Source organism: Neolamprologus multifasciatus, chromosome 19 (genome assembly GCF_963576455.1).
Source record: "Neolamprologus multifasciatus chromosome 19, fNeoMul1.2, whole genome shotgun sequence".
NCBI classification, from domain to species: Eukaryota; Metazoa; Chordata; class Actinopteri; order Cichliformes; family Cichlidae; genus Neolamprologus; species Neolamprologus multifasciatus.
The window spans coordinates 12,031,223-12,053,236 of record NC_140457.1 but is presented as its reverse complement, the minus strand read 5'-3'; the positions used below and the strand labels follow the sequence as shown (position 1 = coordinate 12,053,236).

The following is a 22,014-nucleotide window of genomic DNA, read 5'->3' as shown; positions in this document are numbered from 1 at the left end:
ATGTTTGAGTTCCAAAAAGGTCAGCTCATGAGGCCTTAGTCAGATACTTGCTTGAGAAGCTGTGGTGTAATCTGGCCTGTTCTATTTCAGCTCGTTTCAACATTTCAGTGCAAAAACAACTTCCCTGCCTCCTTCAGGGCTGCTAGCAGTTAGAGACAAAGCTCTCCACCTCCCCACTCCCCCTGCATGGCTCCTGTATAGGCAAAGAAGAAGAGGAAGGGGAAAGGGAATGTTTGCCTCTCTATCCCACCCCTCATCCCTCACTTCCCTGGGGGCAATGCTGTGTAGTAATAAACGTCCCCCATAAATCTCCCCCTCACGCCATCATCCCCTCCTCCAAACTCCAACTTTTTTTTCTGTATGTTAACAGCTTATTTTCTTCTCCCCCTCCTCCTCAACCCTGCTTTTCTTTTCCCTCCTCTCCTTTTCTACTGCAACCCAACCCTGACATTAGGGTCTGCACATGGCCGATGTCATAGACTTTATGAAGGGGGGTGGGCAAGATGAGCCACAATACATGTATATGGGTTTCACTCTCTGTAGTCTGTCACGCCAGTGCGGTCGAATCTAGTGAGGTCACTCATGTATCAGATTGTCGCCTACAGTACCTGATGAAATGACGTGCACATATTCAATTCAGAAGAGGAGTTTTATACCTGCTGGTAATGAATAACAAACGAGCTGTGGCTGAGAAGTAGAATGCTGTAACAGTGAAATAGCTGTGGTCGGGAAAGAGTTAAAAGTGCGAGTGCCTGAATTCACCGGAAAGTCCCACAAGTGACGTTACAGTCCAGCAATTAAGAGTAAATTAATTACAGAGTAGTGAATGGTAGCTGAAACCCCCAGGATAATACAGTAAACAACTCCAGAAGTACAAGATTTCCATTGCACTACTCCTCTTCACTTGCCTTTGAAGGCTTCTGACTTTAGTTTTATATAAATATATTTAAGCTGCTTAATTATGAACTGAAGACACTTTTCCCTCCAACAAAATTAACTTTTAACAAATCTAACCCAAAGTTCAGATTCTCCGATCAAGTTAAAGAGAAAAAAAATTGTTTTTAGTGCGTTACCCCTCCTAACTGGTAGCCTAAGACTGTTTGGCATTCATAGCTCACCCAGCACTGGAGTAATCTCACATAAACTGACAAACCAATGCAAGTTTTTTTCCCTACAGTTACTAAAGTTACTGAAAGTTCACGCCCGTTTTTTGAAGCTCCTCCCTGCAGTCGATTGATTAAAAAGCAAATGTCGGGGTTGGTGCAGGGCAGAGGGGGAGAGTTCAGTAGCTCTGAGCAACTTTCTAACAAGTAGACTGGCTTTCTTTTTTTTTTTAAACTACTTTTGTGATTTGATTCCGGTCGCTGCAAAGATGACCACAGCCGTGGTATCGCCTTTCTTCGACTTCGAAGTAATGAACAAGGTAGCTTCCTAACTTTTTCCACCCCCTTCTCTCTGTGTGTCTGTCTGTAGTCTTGTGGGCTGACGTTAGCCTGTTAGCAGCGGGGAGTTAGCCGCTGTGGAGGAATGACGAGCTCCGTGCCCGCGGCCCTCTGCCGCCTGCGCGGAGGCTGTTTTTGTTTTGCTGTTTATTGCTTTGTATTCCGCTTTGAGTCAGCTGCGTGTTTATTTGTTTGCTTCGTCTGTTATTTCCTCTCTTCGGCCTCGTCTCCTGAGGGTTTACGCTATAAGCGCCTTCAAAGTGGACCGAAGCGCTGCGGGAGCGTTAATTTAAAAATTGTTTAAAAACATGGTGTTTTTATTTACTTGTGTATTTATTTAATGTTCAACACGCGCCACATCCGCTAACTTTAATATCTATGGTTTATGCTTTGAGGTTGGTGTGCAGTTTCGGCAGTCAGCGGCTGTTAAAGTGAAAGCTTTATGTCCTCTTTATTTTAATGAGATCACTTTTGCGCCACTTTTAATGCTGCTTTCAGAGCAGCCACATGCTCGCTAATCATTGACCAGATTTGGCTGGCTTTAGCCCACTTTCTGCCCCTATAAAACTACTTAAACTACCAGCATCGTCTCACCTTAACACTTGATGCGTAATTCGTTTTCATACCCCGTTTTGAGTGTCAGATTGCCTCTCAAAGCGTTTTTGTTTTTCTTTTAGCCTCCCTCTGGAGTTTGTTGGATTTCATTTACACTGTCGTGTTTATGTAAATCATGACTAACTGTTCATTTCCACTAGTATGGAAATGTGTGAAAGCAGATCAGGTTTCCCTTGTAATCCACAGAATGTTTGGCCACTTTCTTTCTCTTTCAAATGATGCAGGCTCTTTGTAGCCCACACTGGTAGTCCACAGGCCTCTCATGTGCTGCTGCTGCTGTCCTATTGACTACACAGGCGCACACATTCCTAACCTGGGCAACTTGCCAAACCAGCTGCTGTTCTATAGGCCTGTATCCGCTAATGTGGTCTGAGCCAAAAAAGAACAGTCATGCAGGCGGAGGTGTAGCCCCACCAGTCCCACAGTGCCCGTCATTTTTATTTATTTATTCAGGGAGACTATCTGTACAAATGGTTTATAGGCTCGCCTAACAAGCGTTCAGTCACTTTCAGGAGTTGCATCAGGATGGCAATCGGACTTAAAAATCAGGGAGCTGCTGAAAGTAGCTTTTTATTCGTGCTCTACTTTTTCTAATGCTTGCATTTTCTGTACTTTATTTTTCTTGCAGAACAAACTTCTCAGCTACAACAACAACCTGGGTGTCTCCCATCCCATGTCTGTTCCTTGCACTAGCACCAACGTGCCCATCTCCAGCTCCGCCGGACCCCTGCTGGACAGGAAGGCGGTGGGATCTCCCTCAGTGGGAGGCGTGTACCAGCGGCGGCACTCTGTCAGCAGCACAAAGTTCAACCAGAACCAATTTCTGAATAGCCTGAAGGCAGCGGACCAGTCCTCCTCACTCATCTCAGGGGTTGGCAATGCCAGCAACAACAAGGAGAACCGCCTGCGAGACCGCTCCTACTCCGAGACGGGTGAGAGGCTCATCAACAAGTGCCTGGGCCCTGCCAGTCCCACTGGCAGCAGCAGCCAAGTAAACTCCAGCCGTTACAAGACAGAGCTCTGCAGGCCCTTTGAGGAGAACGGTTCCTGCAAATATGGCGACAAATGCCAGTTTGCTCACGGAATCCATGAACTGCGCAGCCTGAGCCGCCATCCTAAGTACAAAACTGAGCTGTGCCGCACCTTCCACACCATCGGTTTCTGCCCATACGGACCTCGCTGCCATTTCATCCACAATGCCGAGGAGCGTCGTGGACCTCCCCAGCAGTCCTCTCCTCTTAACTCTATGAACAAGATGGAGCGACCTCGGCTGCAGCACAGCTACAGCTTTGCTGGTTTCTCCAACTCAGCTGGGCTGAGAGACAGCCCCACCTCAGTCACCCCTCCACCCATGTTCTTCCCTGATGAGATCCCAGACTGGCCCAGCAGAAATCCCTTCACCTACTCCAGCCAGGAGCTGGCCAGCCTGTTCGGGCCCAGTCTCAATGCCGGTCCTGTAGGCACAGAGCCCAACACCCCTGCACCTCCCTCTCCAACAAGCACATCTTACTATTTCAGACCCATGTTGGAGTCCCCTCAGATGTTGGAGTCTTCATCCAGCCCCCCAGACTCTATGTCGGATCAAGAGGGCTACCAGAGCAGCTCTGGTGGTAGCCTATGTGGCTCAGAGTCCCCCACGCTGGATAACACCCGCCGCCTTCCCATCTTCAGCCGCCTCTCCATCACTGATGACTAGACTGCACGCATCCACTAGTGACTTTTAAATTTGACGACACAAAGAACATGGCACTCCCCTCTACCTCTGCCCTTCAGACTCCCCTCTGCCCTCGAAGCTCCCTTACACATCACGTTAGTTCCTTGTTAGCATTATGAGGATATAATCAACTAAGGGAACCCTCAGCTAAATCTATCATTTCTTCCCACTTAATCTGCACAGCAAGTTTTAAAAGAAAGTACCCCGCCATGTGTCATAGTGCCAAAAAAGGAGAGGAAACTGAACAATGAAAATGATGAGAACAAGAATTGACTGTTTATGCCAGGTGCCACTTGTTTTTCTTTTTGTTTTTCTTCTTCTTCATGTATTATTGAATGTGTTGCAGCACAAGTGGCCTTGGAAAGGGGTGTGCTTTGCACTAGCCCTCACCCCCCTCCCCTCTCTCCCCTGCCATCCTCCCTGATGATACCACTTCCCCTGAGCTTGCTAGAGGGTGCTCAGTAATGTAACTGTAGCTCTACACCGCAGATGTTTTTACAGACTGAGTTAAGACAAACGGAGAGAAATGACAGACCCTGAAAATATATGAATAGTTTTTTTTTTTTTAAGAAATGGAGAAAAAAAGTGCCTGGGCAGTTTCTGCATGTGTTTAGGGTGAATGGACTACTGTTTGTTTTGGTTCTTTCTCATTTGCCCCCACCCACCTCCTTCTACCCCTCAGTCAAGCCCCGTCTTATGTAATTTTGAACCGGGTGAGTCTGCAGGAAGGACTTTGAACTGGAAGTTGGTTATGGCCCCCCCTCTCCTCCTGTTGCTGGTCACTGGCTGTTTCTTTTTTTTTTTTTCCTTGGGAAGGAAGTTGATATCAAACTGATCATTAAACCTGCAAGACTTTGTCCTGCCCCCAGCACCTACACCTTCATCTTCACCGATCCGGGGAATTCCAGCATTCCCATAATATAGTTATACGTCGCATGACTTGACAAGATCGGATCTCCAAGCTATTTTACTTTACTTGTCCCCCTCCCATCTCCTTCACTTTAGAACCTGCTCCGTGGAGCTCTCTACTCTCATTACATCCCTTTTTTGCTTTCTTTATTTGATAATTATTTTTTATTAATGTTATTATTACGGTTATTATTATTTGAGAAACTTTCCAGACAGAAGGTTTGCGTGTCACTGCTTATTTAACTTATCAGAACATATTTATTGGTGATCATATGCATTTTTTGTTAATTTTGTTTTTTGTATTTATCTGGATAATGAACAATAGAATATATTTTCTTTTATGTTAAATTATGATCTTCCATATTAATCTAAAGATTGTGAAGACGTTTTTGTCAGTTTTCCTTTTTTTTCACAGTTTAATATATTGTACTTCAATGACTTTTGTTCTGCAACTACACTTTGTCAAAATGAAACTTAATTTAAAGCAAGAAAAAAAAAATGCAAAAAAAGCTGTTTTGCGTTTTGATTATTTATTGTACTTTGTTTTTCTTACTCCCTCTTATTGGACTGCATTTCCATCTAAACTAGATTTGCTTGTATCCATTCCTCCCCTTGCACATGTTACAGTAATCTGACAGTAACAGTAGCTAACTGTTATGACATTAATTCGATATTTTTATTTTTTTTCCTGATCTCTTGTCCCCACTTTGAAGAGGACTATTCCTACTCGGGTTGATGGTAGACTTAAAGGGGTGCTAAAAAGAAAATTAGTAACATGACTCGTTTAGCAGAGTCTAGCAGTTCAGAGGCTGGCTGTGTTGAAATGTGTTCTGTCACCCAGTCTGTTATTACAAGCAATAGTTGTGACCAAATGAATTGAAAGTATCTTCTTTTCAATTCAATTGGATTCTTGATGCTTGATCAGTGGAAGTGCCTCGTTTAATACATTCCAGGTAGCTAAGGGCTCTCCGCCTTTTTATATTTGATAATGGAGGACAATTTTTTTTTTTTTAAATTTTTTTTTCTCTCCTTAAGTCACTTGTTCTGTGTTGCCTTCGTGTGTTCGGAAGAGGTGAACAAATTCTGACACAAAGAAAGTAAAACTGTTGAATGTATTTTTTTTTTTTTTTTTTTTCCCAGCCATGTTTTTTCACTACAGTAATTTCTGTGAGTTTATATGAAAACCTGTTCTCTCTCTCTCTTACACTCTTTCTTTCTCACTTTCTATCTCTCTCTCTCTTTGTAAGTATTGATTGCAGTTAAGTCAATAAACCTGTATTTTTTTGAAAAGTTCAACTTTGTGATGAGTGGTGTGTAAAAAGTTCTGGGAAATGGAGCAAATACGGGGCACGTTTATGCTCAGTTTTGGGTACCCATTCAAACTCTAGAGGGCTTCCCATGAATGTGAGTTAAAAAAAATCAGTCTTATTCTAAAACCTTACAATTCCAGAGCTTAATCAGTATTCAAGTTTCTTCAGTATCAAATCCAATAATGGCTATGAGGAAGCTCTAATGACTAATACTGCATACTTTAAATGTTGCCATTTGTCCAAAATGTGAAGGAAAAAAGAAACCAGTTACATTTGGTAACATCATACCCAAGGAAACTTGGGTTTTAACAAAAGAGGGACACAGTATTATATTTGAGGCTGTAATCAGGTGAGTGCTTTTTCGATGCATAACACAGAACTAAAGGGAGTTTCGGTGTGGTGCAAGTTGATTGGTGAGCTGTGCAGGCAGCAGCCAGGGGTATTGACCCGGGGATAGTCAAAGTCTGATTGAGCAGGCTTGATTACACAAAGACCTGGCATACTTAGTTTCAGCAGAAATATTGATCAGGGGGAGCTACTATAAAATTTCCAAGAATAAAAAAAACGATTTGATGAGGTTGTGACCTAATCAATATGTACACAAGGATATTTCAGGTAAAAGGGGGATAAACGGTGCAGTTATAGTTAACACAATATGCCTTGGGGTTAATTTGATATATTCTGTTTTTACATTGAGAATAAATACAGATAACAATCACAAGTTGGCCATTAATGCGAGCAGAGTGGTATTCGATTTCAGTAGCAACTTCCACTTTATGCACTCAACTCAACATACGCACCTTCTGCATTTCCTCGGCCTCTGGACACTTCCCGTCTGTCCATGTTTATATTCTCTCGGATTGCAAAAAAACCGGAGCAGCAACAGGAACTCCCTCCATACAATGGTGGGTGCTGACCCATCACAGCTGACCCATGGAGGCCTCCTTGTTGCTTTATCCCTGAGAACCTGGGCCTTGTGGCGTCTAGTCTTGATCCTTAGGTCCCTCCATTCTTCATCACCCACCAACCTACTCCCCCATCCCATGTTAGACCGGCTGAAAATGGTCTAAAAACTTACTGGTGGCCACGATAAAGCAAAGAAAGTCCTTGATTACATTCAAAACCAAAGAGCATTCATGGTTCCTATAAAATAAAGCAATGATCAACAGCAACCACGATGCAACAGCTTGTTTAGAAGTGAGTTATACAAAGGTGCTCTTAAGGAGTCAGCTTAAAAAGATGAGATGATATAACATGTTTTTATTATATTTAAATGCTACTGATGGAGAGTAATTGCTTGTTGAAAGGCCTCTTTTTTGTGGCTTTATGGAACGTTTTACCTGTGCAAAGATGGGTGTTGTGTTTGGGAACAACACAGTGAAAATTGCTTGGATTGCAGATGAATGTTTCTATGCACTACCCCTTTTAGAAACTTTGAAAAAGCCTGTTTGCATTCATTTAATTTCATTTGAACAAGAATTTGTTCATAAGAAACAAGGGTCTTGAAACTTAATTAACATCACTTGAAAGATATCATACTCTATATTTCTTTGTAAGAGAGTTTTTGGCAAACAAAACCAATATTGCACAGTGTTCTTGTATCTGCAGATGCCGCACAGCGTATAAAACATCACATACTGTCTTATTTGGTGCAAGCCTGAAGCAAGATGAAAGCGATGGAAACTTGTTGCCACTTCAAAACTGTTCTGCGTATTTGGTTTTAATAAGATAAGAAGCAAAGAAACAACGAATTCAAAGGAAAGGCTTCTCAAGCTAAATCAGGTGAGCGTTAGTGATGCACACCTTTTTCTTTGCTGCACCCTTTCAGAAGAACATGAAGTGCATGCAGTTTGAGGCTGATGAAAGAGGGCTGTTTCCTGTTTGTGTGGTGTACGCATAGAGGCACCTTGAGATGAAGTACCAGGAAGTGGGTTTCTGAACCTCCGAAGGTGGCGGATGGAGGGGGTCGCCTGCTCTTTGATATGTTTTTGAAAAAAAGAAAAAGAAAAAGAAAGCTTCCATTACTTCATCAAACTTAACAGCAGGTAATTTTCCAATATGGAGACGATGCAGTGACACAGACCAAGCTCGTTCACTCATTGCTTCCTGCAAAGCAGGATAAAGCAAGTTTGTAGTTCAGCTCTCAGTCCCAATCTCCATTCACCTTTAACCTGCAGGGTTGAGCAACAGAATGTCAGAGCGTGTACACTTTGCAATTGTGTTATCGCAGGAAGGTCTACCTCCTTGTTTGAGAAAGAGGTGAGTAAATAGTGCTGATGTTCTAACTGTCTTTTATCTACACTGACAGCTGAGAGAAGGGTGGCTGCAGTGCGGTGTGCATGCATGTGTGCATGCTTGTGTGTCACTGCAGCACAGCAGGTGTTGTGGGACAACGGCTAAGGTCAACCTCGAGCGAGGAGGTTAGAGGGAGCTCAGAAATCTGCATGGGAAACGGTAAAGAGATCATCTGTGCAGCAGCAAAACTCTGACCCATGGACATCAAAAGCATAATTTGAGAAAATTATGCTTTGTCACTCTGTGTAAAACAGGCATACAGCCACCCATAAATTCCTAATTAACATATTACACAGTATTCAGAGGGTTTTAACCCATGTGAAGATAAATTAATCTATAAATAGTAATAATGAGCCATTTGCTCTGATGATTCTAAACTGAAACTCTGACAAACCAACCATGACAGGAAAAAAAGTGCCGTCTTAGTGTTTGTCTGTCACAATCCCCATACGCTGACCTTGCTGTCAGATGACAGATTTGCCAAAGGCCTCATTTGCTCTTATACAGTGGCAATGCAGAGTCATCCTCTCTGTTTGTCCTCACTTTTAGCTCTGCTCTTTGTTTGTCCATGACTTCGCAAAAGGGGTTGTTGGGAGTTAAAGTCTGGTTTCCTAAATATTGAAATTCTTAACTTAATTATGGGGATGTGTTTTATAATTTGTGCTAACAAGGGACCTTCTCATCCCCCCTCTAATCTCTTCCTGACTATTATCAGCCTGTAGTGAATGCATTTTACTGTTTGTGAAGTTTACCGTCTGAATACAAAACAATATAGATTAGTCACACTGAGTGACACAGAAAGTGGAACACCCAATACCTAAATCTATGGGGGGAAAAAACCCTTGTCAATAACTGCCTTAACAAAGAAAACAATATTAACTATGTCCTTTGAAGAAGCTGCATTGCTGTTTGTAGCATGGCATCACAGCAGTGACGCCACCCTCTTTTATCAATAGCATCAACCTATTTTCACAGCCTCATGATTTCCCCTACCATACATGTTTCTGGGTAATCATTTCATAAAATATCTTATCTGAAAGTCATGCTTTAGTAGTTGCTTTACAGTTAGCATTTTGGTAATCACACTGCTGCAATCTCGGTATACAGTATACAGTATATGCACTTTTTTCTGCTGCCCGCAGCAGCCAACGGGCTTTATCTTTGTAGGTCTATGGCTGTATGTGTCACAGCTAGACTCATTGCAGATCAACAAAGACAACAGTCACAAACACTCCATGATCCCGTGGCTTTAATCCGGGCTCTCCACGCTGCTGTTATCTAGCCGACTGAGGCTGTGACACACTACTTACCCAATAATGACTATTAGCCGTGTCTGGATCCAGTGTCACATGTGCTTTTCCTCCCCTCAGGCTAAAGTGGCAACCCTTGACCTTTTAAAGAAAGGAAGAGAAAACACATGTGTTGAGCAGAGGAGCAGAGAGGTGAGGAGGCTTCAGAGGAGAGGACTGGTGATGGCTGTCTGACAGGTTGTGGAAACACACCCTTCCACTCCTTACTGTGACAGAAAAACAAACACAAAGCCACTAGACTCTCGCTGAGCTCTGCACTAATGGACAGGTGATGACTTTTTCCTAATGAGACACTGGCCCAGTGGAAACAGGAGATGAGGAGTGACCAATAGGAGAGGCTGTAACAAACCTGACACTGTTTTGCTTTGGGTTTCTGGTCCACTGGGCCGAGTGAGTCACACACAGTTCTCCTGAGTATTGAACCACTTCAGTCTTCCTGTCTTATGACTTCCAGCGTCACGGCCTGATGGGAAAAACACGGCCTCCATTAGCAGAACAACACTTGCTCTGCTTTATTAACATGCGAATTCTTGCTTAAATGGCCTTGACAAGCATTTGTATGACAATATTTCTATGACATTTATGAAGGTCACAGCGGGGCTCAGGGCAGCACTGATCATCCGGTAGGTTGTAAACAAGCCTTTTCTATCTGTAACTCACTCAAAGTCTGATTTTCCATCTCTGAATGAGTTTTAGGTGCCTGAAGAGGCACATTACACAATATCTCTCCAGGTAAAAGCAAATAATTGTGCAAAAAATAAAGCATATTCATCAGCTAGTCACAAAGCTGAGCTTTGGCTTAGTTTTATTTCGAGGTAAAGTCTGTAAAAACTCCATGTTGGATATTGAAAAGACATGTTACTATATATCCAACTCTTTACTTATGCCTCTGTGTGTGACACAAGACAGTGAATGAGGTTAGCTCGAAGTCACTGAACCATGCTAAAGCTAAAAACAGCACGTTTCCTTACACGTGATTCTCAGTTTTGTTTTGCAGCATCTGTTTCCTCTGGTGACAGCGACACTGGAAAACAGTCTCATTCTCACTTCTTAAACGCAGTTTTCAGTTTCTCACCAGATCAATACTGATTTAAATGACCTCACACGCACATACGCACACACACACCCACATGTACATATCACACTCCTAGAAATAAACTTCCTCCTCCACCCTTACACCTACAGAAGTATATTAGAGAACGACAGACTCAAAGTTGGCTAACTATGAGTCACTCTGGCCTTTTAGAGGTAAAAGCAGACAAAGATGACATCAGTGACAGTTTTACAGGAAGTCCTTGCACCAAGGCCAAGTCTGCACTAGACATAGACGATCATCTCTATCTGTAATCTAACACTCAAATGCACTCACATGGTGTTGACTTTAAAAAAGTTTTTAAAATTATGAAATAGCAAAGAGATAAAGTACAAGCCTTTTCATGGCCAGAAGGGTTTAAACAGTGTTTGAAAACTAGACAAAGAATGAAGAGAGAGTGACACAGAGAGTACGTCTGGACTTCAGTTACCCTCCTGCTAATATAACCATGACTGTATAAGTTTTTTTTTGTTTGAGTTGTAAACAAGCCCTAGATACAGTATCTGGCCTTGGGACGTTAGGGAATAGTTAAAAGTGAACTCTGTCTCTATGTGCGTGTGTATTTCACAATGATCTGCTGGCGGAGACTCAGAGGGACAAAGATAAGAACTGACTGTGAGAAACCACAGATCTCACACCCACTCGTTTACACGTACACACACATACGAGACAAACGTGCATGCATTCTCCCGCTCGTATGCAAGTCTAAGACAAACACACACATGCATTTAACAGTGCGCTCCCTCAGGAACATGCATGAGCCTTCTCACGATGGAGGAATTTTACTTTAAAAACAACCCAGATTGTTTGGAAGTGTTTGACTGCTGCTCAGATTTCTCAAGGCATGTCTTCGATCAAGATAAGGCCGACCTGAAACCTGTCAAGCTTGCTCCTGCACTGTGCTCGCCCTCAAGCTTCACCTGCTAACCTGTTGTGACAAGCACTCGCGCAGGTAGAGAGGAAAAAAGGATTAAAGCCTAACTTTACATGAAGCCTTGAGTAATGCTAGCGTAAGGGCATTACTATGACAGACTCATCTTGTGCCCAGTGGGAAACACTTTTGCGCGAGACTTTGTAAACTTTACGAGAAGATGACAAACAGTTGAGTCAAATTCTTATTATTATTACTAGAAGTGAAGTGTGTCTGGGTTCAGGGCTTGGGATCTGAGAAGTGAAACTAAAATTTGAGTCAGACCTAAACCACAAAAATAAGTTTCAAACTTCAGACTTGACTGCTTTGTGACTTGGCCTAAAATGACTTGCTGAAGTGTTAAACGGAGATAATACAAGGTCAATTTCAAAATGCAAAATACCATACTCGTCTAGCTTAAAGTCTTAATTTGCGAACAATAAAGACAACACTGGTTGGATTGGTCCAGTAGGGTTTTGCTGTTACTACTTTGTGCTGGTATCACCATTGAGTGGCTGTTATCGAATCTCCAAATGAATATTGCTGTATAAATTACATTTGTCACAGAGCTTTTGTTATTATGACTCTTTGCACAGTGCTTATCATGTTACACATTAACACACCAGTACAATTTTATATCAACATCATCCTGAACTTGTATATACAGGTACATTTATTCAGTCAAGTGTTTAAAAAAACCCAATTGTTTATTTCTTGTTAAAAAAAAATCTGCTCATAAAGTCTGACATCATTAGCCATCTCTGGGTCTAAATTTTTCCAAAAATTTAACACTGAGAATCCAACCAGGGTTAAAAATTATCCAGAGTCTATCAGCACCAATAAAATCATCAGTGTGGCTGTTGTCCCAATATTACAGTAAGGCTTATCAAAAGGGCATCCATCAAAAAGAAGATTTACAAGGTTACTGGAATTAGAAATTGGTAGGAAGTTAGCTAGGCCAATGTTACGCCATCGTATGACTTAAGCTTTCTATAAAAATAAAACATACAGCTCCTATATCCATTTGGACGTCAACAAAGATTGAAAACTAAATAGCAGAGAAATGTAGGGTTAGTGAGGTTGTCCTAGCTTACCTTTTATAACATGCTAACTGGTGGCTAGCTACAGTTAGGCTAATATAAACACATTAGCAAAGAGAAGATGTATTAAATGGTTAAATTGGATACATTTGGGTATATTTTTCCTCAATGCACATTCATGTTGAGGGTCCTAGATAAGCTGAGACAAATGTCATCATATAGCAGCAAGAAGATGTTGAAAAAGACAATCTATCTGTAACATGGAGTTAGTCATTAATATGTTGATGTGTGGTTTGGACAACTTGCTATGAAAAAGTCACGCTCCTGAGCTGGTGTTTGTAATGGTTTGTAGTGTAGCCTGTGAGTTTTTAAAAACTGAGGTTAAAGATGAGTTGCACATGAGTAGAGCTAATGAAAAGCCAGAGAGGCCAAGAGCAACCACCGATGATTTTTAGGGGCTTGTTTCTATCAAATAAAACAAGAGACAAAGTGTTACAACACCTTAAACCTTGGACCTTGGAACAAGGTTGATAGGTCATCACTTAACAAGCAGATTGTATTGGCAAGCAGAGCAATATACTGGTCCAGAGGTGTGTGTTCTGACACCTTACTTATGAGCCTTGAAAACTTTGCTTACATTTCCAAAAAAGTGAGGCCAAGGCCTCTAGAGCTCTGTATTTTTGAAGCCACAGATTCAGTTGAGCAAACATGCCAAATCAATCCAAGGAATGAGTCATCACATAATTGAAGACTGACTGGCTCTGATTTTTAACCCTTAAATACCAAATATAAATAAGAGTTACAACTAAGCTTCACATTAGAGTTGTACTGAAGAAGATCTTGGGGGTTTACAGTTTTCAGAATAATCTGCAATACCTTGCCAATCACCTGATATTTTAAATAATATTGCTTATTTGTCTTACTTTAGTTTTCACATTGCCATCTCCTGCATATAACCAATACCTGCTTGCTGATAACATCCCTCAAAAAAGCAGTCAACATAGAAGAACCACTTAGAAAAGTTCCCAACCCTAATATTGATGTGTTCTTAAGGATTAGAGCTTTAATTTAAGACTCACCTCGATAGAAAACATCTTTCCTGGGGTCTACATCTACCCAAGAAAAAGCTAAATCACCTATACAATAGCTCCACATGGGGAAACAATAAATTGGTTCTCTGAGAGGAACTCATCTGGGTTTTCCACTCTGAGAATCAAACATCATTGTTATCAGCGACACAGAAAAACAAGCAACAAGTTCAATATAATGTGTGAGAGCAGACTGAGGCCCAAAGGAAGGCCGCAGCACAATGCGTGGCAAAAGAGCTCTCGATAAATCACAGCCCTAACCTATTCGCCACCTGTGTCCGCTGCCTTCCCAGAAACACAGTCACACAAGCAGCTGCCCTGCTCTGGAAAATCGTCACGGCCATAATACTCAGACACGAACTCACACAACAGGAGATTTGGATATCAAATGCCAGCAATGAGTAGAACAAACTCCCTCTTTAATGTAGAAATTGTTACTTTGGCATAAGATTTTAGAATGACGTTCCACAGTGGTGCACACTCAGCTGTACAAATTTATGCCTTGCACACATGCGATCAAACAACACAGCCATTAATTAGATTAGAAGGCCCTCAGCTATTTCCAGTTTTCAGTCTTAAAAGTGCATTGTGGTTTAAGCAAAACCAAAGCCTGAAATAAATTAAAGTCATCCATAAACCATAATGATATTAACAGTGAGACAGTGCCATTCAGATTTATAATGTTTCCCAGTAAAAGTTTGTCAGAATTTCTGGAGGTGACGTATTATATGTGTGTCTGTGTGTGTGTGTGTGTCTAGTCATATGTAAACACATCCGAATGTGTATGAGCATATAAACACATATAAATGTGTATGAGCATGTGTGCTGAAGGGGGAGGGTTGTTTACTTGGGCAGCCTCTCAGAGAGTGTCTCCTGGCCGGCTCCCACTTCCTGCCCCTGGAGCAGCAGCCTGTCTAGTCAGCCACCTCAGGCTGACAGGGAGACCACATGCTAAAAGACTTATTGGCCTACTTTAGAAGACCTATGGGGTAGAAGGGGACCATAGGCCTGCTTTGGGTGGGGCTGGAACTTTTCTCTCTCTTTTTTTGAAGCAAGATTGGGGGGTCTATGGGGTGTCTGATTTTTTTTTAATAAAGCTCTCAGCCAGCCTCCCCTCTCTCCCTGGTTTCTTCTGAGTGCTTACAGCTGCGGGGGTTGAGAAGGGGGGCATAGCGGAACAGAGCTCTGCATAGAGAGAGCCCTTCATGAAGTCACATCTGGACCTTTCCCAGAGAAGTCAATGGAGCAGAGAGGCTAATGAAAGTCTTAAGTTATGTAATTGAGCTCTTCCATGTGCACCAGACGGTAATGTTGGCTTGATCTGCAACACAGGAGGTTAGCAAAGTCCTATGGACATTTATGCCCTTCGCAAAGGTCTGATAAATTCAGTTGGGCTCGTGTTGCTACTGCCATGCCTGTAGCATGTCACTAACTCCGAATATTTAACTCCAACTCCAGCCCCTTACATGGAGTCCCTGAAGTAAGAGACTTGGCCTGTGGAGCATAACAAACAGGGTTTGGCATTTACTGTTACTAAAAGGCTTACTTAGGTTGATTAGCCCATGTTGTTTTTGCTGTAGTTAGGCTTCCAGTGTCCAGCAGCAGTGGAAAATCACTAGAGAATTATGAACATTAAGTATAACGCATAATTAAATGTGGTGTACAATGATTCTTTTTGAACTTTGTTCAAAGTGTAAACGATTGTAATGCAATTTTGAGCTTTCCAGTTTATGACAAACACATGTCCGCTGGTGTATTGTTATGCTTAGCCGTGACTGGAGCAGAAAGCCTGTAAAATAAACTGCCTGGCTGCTTATGAGTCAAACAGGCAAAGAGCGATCTGCGCTGTGGGATTACATGGTAAGAAGTGGATTGATGAATGTTCGAGAACACCTACACACACAAGTGCACAGAGGCAAACAAGCATGTCGTTTTGTATATGTGTGTGTGTGTGTGTGTGTGTGTGTGTGTGTGTTTGTGTTTCAATATGTGTGAGACAACTGTCTGGATTGAATAAGGTCTCCTGTATCATCCCCAGCTTTGATTTACCTTCCACAGCCGAAGGGAGTAAAAGGAGGAGCAGCCAAAGCAGAGGAGATGCTCTTGAAATGAACACCTTGGTAAAACCTGCTGGTGTATAAAGTGTCAGTGCTGGGCCCCTCGGTGGCATCACGCCAAACCAAGAGCCACTATCACCTCCACCGCCGTCACCACCACACCACTCTGCCTTCCATTAATAAAGGAGAAGAATAACAGTGACAGAGAGGAAGATAGGCCAGAGCAACGATACATTACCTGGCAATTAGATGAAGGGCGGAGGCAACGAGGGGAAATGTAGACCATATGGGAGGCTATGTGAGAGGCCACCTGACCCAAGGGGCCCACAACTCTCAAATCAACGCTCCTCGCCAGACTGGACCTGTTTGAAGTCTTACATAATTCTTTGAATACCACCCTCTTCTGCTTTTCTCTCCACTGTGTTTCCAACGTCTTCTCCTCCTCCCCTCTTGCCCTCTGCTTTCCACTCTGAGACCACAACCACAGAGACAGTTCCCGGCCAAGACAAACACAGCCCTGAATCAAATCAATTTTTGAGAAGTTATGGTGCAACTATTACAGCTTAACACGCTGTCGACAAGCCGCATGAGACGGTCCCCTCACGAGTGTGAGAAGAATGAAGACGGTCACAGCTGTAACTTAAGTGATCAGGCACACAAGAGACAAAACAGTGATTGCCATTGACAAAGTCTTTCTTCAGGTCTCTTTTATATAACATGCATTAGTAATCCTGATGATTATTCCCTGGACGTTTCTCAGTGGAAACAAGCATACCGTGACACAGATCTCTCGTGGTGAGTTATTACAGGGCCTCTCCTTGTGTTTTCCAGTGCTTAAAAAGAAAAAAAAAATCTCCAAACATTTCCTCTGTGAAGGAGCAAAAGTTTAGCCTTATTTAAACAAACATGGGATACCTTATGAGAACGGATTTTCATTTTGGTAAATACACTTATTTGCTTTCTTGCATCTTTTTTAATGAGAGGATCCATAACATTCATGCGTCCATAAAACATGAAGCTTAGATAAACAAAAGGACAAGAAACAGCCACAGTGACTCTGTCCAAAAGTAACAAAATCTGCCTGTCAGCACTTTCGAGGTTCATTTATTACACATGAGGTCTTTTTTGTTTAAACTGCTGTTTTAAAATAATAAGGAAGGGAGTTTTGCATCTGAGTATTTCTTGGTGGGGTCCTAACATGAAAAGACTCCATACATACATACTCTTGGTCGCTTATCTACTTATTGCTGGGAGCGCTGGTACACTCTGGACAGGTCATCATGAAAAGACTCACAACTAAGAAATACTCTGGGGCCGTTTATAAAAAAAAAACACATCTTTTCCATTGTTTACTGATGGAATAAATATAACATGTTATTACGTTTGTAAGCAGTTCTTTGGCTAGAATCAGGTTTACTTTGTGACTCGCACTCTGCAGACACAAGATTCTGTGCAACTGTGTAAGTGAGATCACACACACTGAGTTAAGTGACACACAAATTTGAGCAAACTAATTTTAAACTCAGCTAATCAGTTGTTAGTCATATCTTGACAAATGGGCTAGAGATATGAGAGCAAAAAAAGCGAATAAGCGCGCACAGTGCGTGACGGTTCATCCACCAGCTCGACCTGGCTAGCTGATGAACGGCTCGTGGCCAGGTCTACTCGGATCCAGAAGGGCCAGCAGCAGCTCTGTGGAAATACTGACTCACCAGCACGGGGCCTTAATTCAATTCTCCCTTCTCACAGCTGCAATGGTGGTGGGAGAGAAAGAATTTTATTTCTAAAACACCTCTATTGTTACAACACAAAACATAAAAGAGCTAAAGCAAACTTGCAAGAAAACCAAACCACAGTGTGCACAGGAATAAATCTCACACCTCACATAAACAAGCCCCAGAAACTAACTCACATTAAACATCAAGCAGCACCATGGCACCCAAGCCTCCATAAAAGAAAGGAGTAAGAGACAGAAAGCTGTATCATTAAGGTGGTTGGACCACTGGTAGACTGCCGGCCAATTATAAGCCTCTTATTAGACAACTCTGCTCAGAGAACTTGTGGTCTAATCATATAAAACTTTGAGTACCAGCTCCCTGTGTGCTGCACCACTGGCTTATTAGTTACTGCTCTGTTTTTGGTGCTCCGCTGTGGCAAATTGACTTATACTTTAGACTTACTTTAAAATGCTGTTTTGAGGGAGGCCCTTCTGAATTCTAACAACAAAAAAAAAGCACAGGGTGAAGCGGCATTGAGGTGTCAATAAAGTCACAGTTTCTTTCACACTGTTCTGTGCGGTTGATCTTTCATCAGTCTTGCTCAAACATTGTTCTAAGTAATATGGACAGAGCAACAGCAAATACAACACTGAAAGTTAGGTCATGCTTGCTCAAAACAGGCATATAATATCATGCAAGAAAGTTGCAAACACCATCAGCTCAGTGTTTTTGTTCCTTTGTGCATTAATGTTGCAGATTGGAGATCTCCCGAAGACACTTTTTTTCCTTTTTGAACCAGGTCATTTCACCTCCAAGCAGAAAAACAGAATTTAATCACTGAATTTTTTTTTAATCTAACACAGGAAAACAGGAAACAGCAGTGATAAAGGAAGTCGAAGTGAATAACAACAACAGCAATAGCTGTGGTGAAAGAGGCATGACAATTTAACTGTTTGAGTCCTTTAAGGTTTCAGGTGCTCAAGCAATATCAAATGAACAGTTGGAAAAGTGCAGATGTTTACATCAACATGTAAACACAGGCAGGGGAGAATAGAAGGGAATGGGACTGCATTGCCCTCTAATCATATGACATTTTAGAGCGTTTGCAGCGTGGAAGCATGATGTGTTCTGCAAAAAACACTTTTGTTTCAGCATATATGTATAAACCTCGGCCATTTGCATGCATTTAACCTTTCATTTGTGGTGAAGAGCGATGGCTGCAGGGAAAAGAAGTTTAGCATTACAAAGGGCATGAAGACGAAATGCAGATTTGTTTGTATTAGTGGAATAGTTCAACAGAAACCGAGCTAGAGCAGGTAAGCAATACAGCCTCACCGATAAACAGCTATTGAAGGAGCCGGCTCTCTCCAAACTTCACAAATCTGCTTATTTTTTCATTGTTTTTAAGTGTTTGAATTTTCAAGAACTCAAAGGAAATCTCCGTACGGAAGCAGCTAGCACTTAAACACTGTTTAACACACACTATATCTGGACCCCCACGCAAACACGCAGACAACAACGACAAGGATTAGATCTTAGAATAAAAACACAAGCCAATGTTTCTCACCACCTACACCCCCTGTGTTCACTCTCCAGTCCGGGATTTGGTGTGAATCTGGGTTCCAGCAGCTGTGTTGTGGGCTGCAGAGACCTCTTGGTCTCTAGGCCAAGTTCCATGTCCGCTCTGATTATAGCACTAGAACAATGCGGGCCATTGTGGAGCCTTTTCAGTTTTCTCCATTTCCTTCAAACACAGTCATTCACACATATACACACAAAACGGCTGGAATGGACTAAAGCACTGAGAGAATCACTTTAGGGTAAAAATGTATGGCATTTTTTCTTTCTTTCTTTTCCTTTTTTTCCCTTTTTCTGAATGAGCATGAAATATAGTTGACTTGGTCCCTGGTGCTCAGGCAACCTGCCAAGACTTGAAGCAGGCAGTTGAAATTCATCGCAGTTAGGCACACACAAAACATGTGCAGTCACATATACACGCACATGCGCTCATGCACATACACCCTCACTGCAGGAGACCTCAGGCCACAGGGGAAGAACAATCTCACATGCCACACAGTGAGGCTCTCTGCAATTAGACAGTCACTTTATCACACTACAAACTTCTCTCTTTCCATCGCTCTCCCTCCCTCACACACACACACACACACACACACATACACACCCAAACAAACACACAGAGGTGTAATCACTCACAAACACACTGCCAAACTCAAAACTGCTATTATCTGTCATTAGGGACTCACACACATACACACACATGGTTAGAAACACATCTCGCAGCCTCACATTCTCCATAAGCAGTCAGCTTTGTGCCACTAGCCAGCACGTTACAGCAAAGTGCAGTAGCATGAGTACAGAGAATCCCCACTATGAACAGAGACGTTTTATGTTATGTCTGTCCCTCAGGGGGAAGAGAGGGGAGAGCAGTCATGACCCCTTTGCCCCATAGCCTTTGACCCCTTACCCTGGGGGTTCAGTGGTCATGCTGAGAGTCAATGATGTACACAGGGGTACATAGAAGCATTACCTTTTATATGTGTCCTCGTGTCTCCCCCTTCACCCGTACTTCCTGGAGCACATCTTGAGTTCTACTGTTCTGCATGTGGGCTCATTTCAACATGCAACCTAATGCACATAAGTCACTTTTAACACATGGTTACAGGCATGCAGGGTGTATTTATTTATGAAAAGACACTGTGTATCCCTCACATTTGCAGTACCCTTGTATTTACAGAGTAAGCAACTCCATTCAAGCCGTCACTGGGAGATAGTTTCGGACCCAGAGAGCAAGGCAATGATTAAAATTGTTTACATGGTTTTTTTTTCCTTTCCAAAGACTAGTATGCACTTTTATTTTGATGTTTACTTTTGTAGGTGTTGGCCAAATTGCATCTGCTGCTTAGCAATTTATATTTTAGGAAATATATCTTATTTTATTTTTAGCTTCCTTTGACACCCAACACATGTGCCCGCAACTGAATAAATCATCAACTAAGAGACTCATAGTGTGAACACCAATAGTGATTGGTCAATAAGAGTCATCCTTTATTCTTTCAGCATGTTTTTGACTGCCACAGCAAGAAATAAGAGTTGGACAGGATAGCACAGAAAGGCATGGTCAGACTCACTCTAAAGCATGGGCAACTGACTCTGTGTATTACCTGATGAAGTTGAGAGACTATTTGAGTTTAGCCACAGTAAATGTTGCATTTTTCTGTGGACCGTGATACATCTTATAGAAGTAATTTAAAATAAATGCACTGTATTATTCTGAGAGAAACTTACTTTGGGCACAAAATGGAATTTTTAATCAATTTCAAAAGACCCAAGACAATAAAATAGGAAACACAAAGGTTAATAAACAAACCTTTTTTATGTTAGGCCACTAAAAAGCTTTAAAAATATGTAAAAGGGAGTAGATCCTTCATTGTGAAGGGTTCAAATCCAAAAATGTTGGGGAACAGCAGCTAATTTATTATAACCAGCTCACTTAACCTGCTACTTTGCAACTTTTTCTACTTGTTTTGCAACTTAATACAGTTAACTACTGATTCATATCTCAACTCTATATTATAATTATAGTGCTAATTTCCACTTACCTTCAGACTAAGCTATTTTAAAATCCAAAGTAGCTAGTGTAAGAGAACATGATCTGCCCAAGTAAAGGCTGATGATGTTGTGCTCATCGGCTTCTTTCATATAAAACCAGCGTGTCTCAAAAAATGAACTCTCTCTGTGGAACAGGGAGCAAAGCATGGGGGAGTAAAGTTCAGGAGATGACGCCAGAAAAGATAAACAAATGCAGTTCAACTTGACATCATTTCTTTTGGTGTAAACACGCAGATGCAAACAGTGCTAAGACCAGATGGGATGACTTGGAGTGACTCGAACAGATACATAAAATGTTTTACATAAGATGTATGGAGTGCGTGTCTACATGTGTATATGATTATATAAAGCTGTCTATGTTTTCCAGTCTTTAATGATGCAAATGGAAGCGACTTTGAGTTGAACCTGCCGCCACTTCATATCAGTGTCTCCTTTCACTCTTCTGATCCGTATAGTTGCCATTAAAGACACCAGAGTTGTCTGGCTGATGTTGGGATACGTCTGGCCCTGCCTGTACACCCTGAGCTATTTCTCTTACCCTATAAAGCTGGTTTGGTTTCAAACAGGCTGCTACAGGTCCCCGCATCTGGGATCAGGACTGGGAGACATGGAGCGAATCTTGCCTGTGCACTGCTCTGTGTGTGTGTGTGTGTCATTGTGTGATTGCAGATAGTGAAACAGATTTGCTAGAAAGGGCAAACGTGTTGCTGCATGCTGCTAGGATCTGCTGTTTTCTTTTCAGTGAGTAATACTGTAAAATAATCTTTATATAACATCTTCTCAAAAAAAAAAACAAAACAGTAAAGCAAATAAAAGCAAACCTTTGTATATATGTAGTAAATATATAAACCTCCAGTCAAGAAGGAAAAATGTGTACTCCCTG

At 41.9% G+C, this 22,014-nt stretch overlaps 1 protein-coding gene and 1 long non-coding RNA gene across 3 annotated transcripts; one reads left to right on the top strand and one right to left on the bottom strand.

Moving 5' to 3' along the window:
* The first annotated feature begins 1,290 nt into the window (after positions 1-1,290).
* Positions 1,291-4,333, top strand: zfp36l1a (ZFP36 like 1 zinc finger CCCH-type a). Its single transcript, XM_085143169.1, has 2 exons — positions 1,291-1,423; positions 2,686-4,333. Exons 1-2 carry the CDS (start codon positions 1,373-1,375, stop codon positions 3,751-3,753), a joined length of 1,119 nt encoding a protein of 372 aa, XP_084999295.1. The 5' UTR covers positions 1,291-1,372; the 3' UTR covers positions 3,754-4,333.
* Positions 4,334-4,560: 227 nt separating this feature from the next.
* Positions 4,561-18,604, bottom strand: LOC146496092 (uncharacterized). Of its 2 annotated transcripts, XR_014871150.1 has the most exons (3): positions 9,596-18,604; positions 8,074-8,161; positions 4,561-7,960 (listed from the first exon to the last, which is right to left on the bottom strand). It is a non-coding gene; the product is annotated as an uncharacterized LOC146496092 (long non-coding RNA). The 2 variants fall into 2 exon arrangements; XR_014871149.1 differs by having other exon boundaries at positions 8,074-18,604.
* Positions 18,605-22,014: the final 3,410 nt, after the last annotated feature.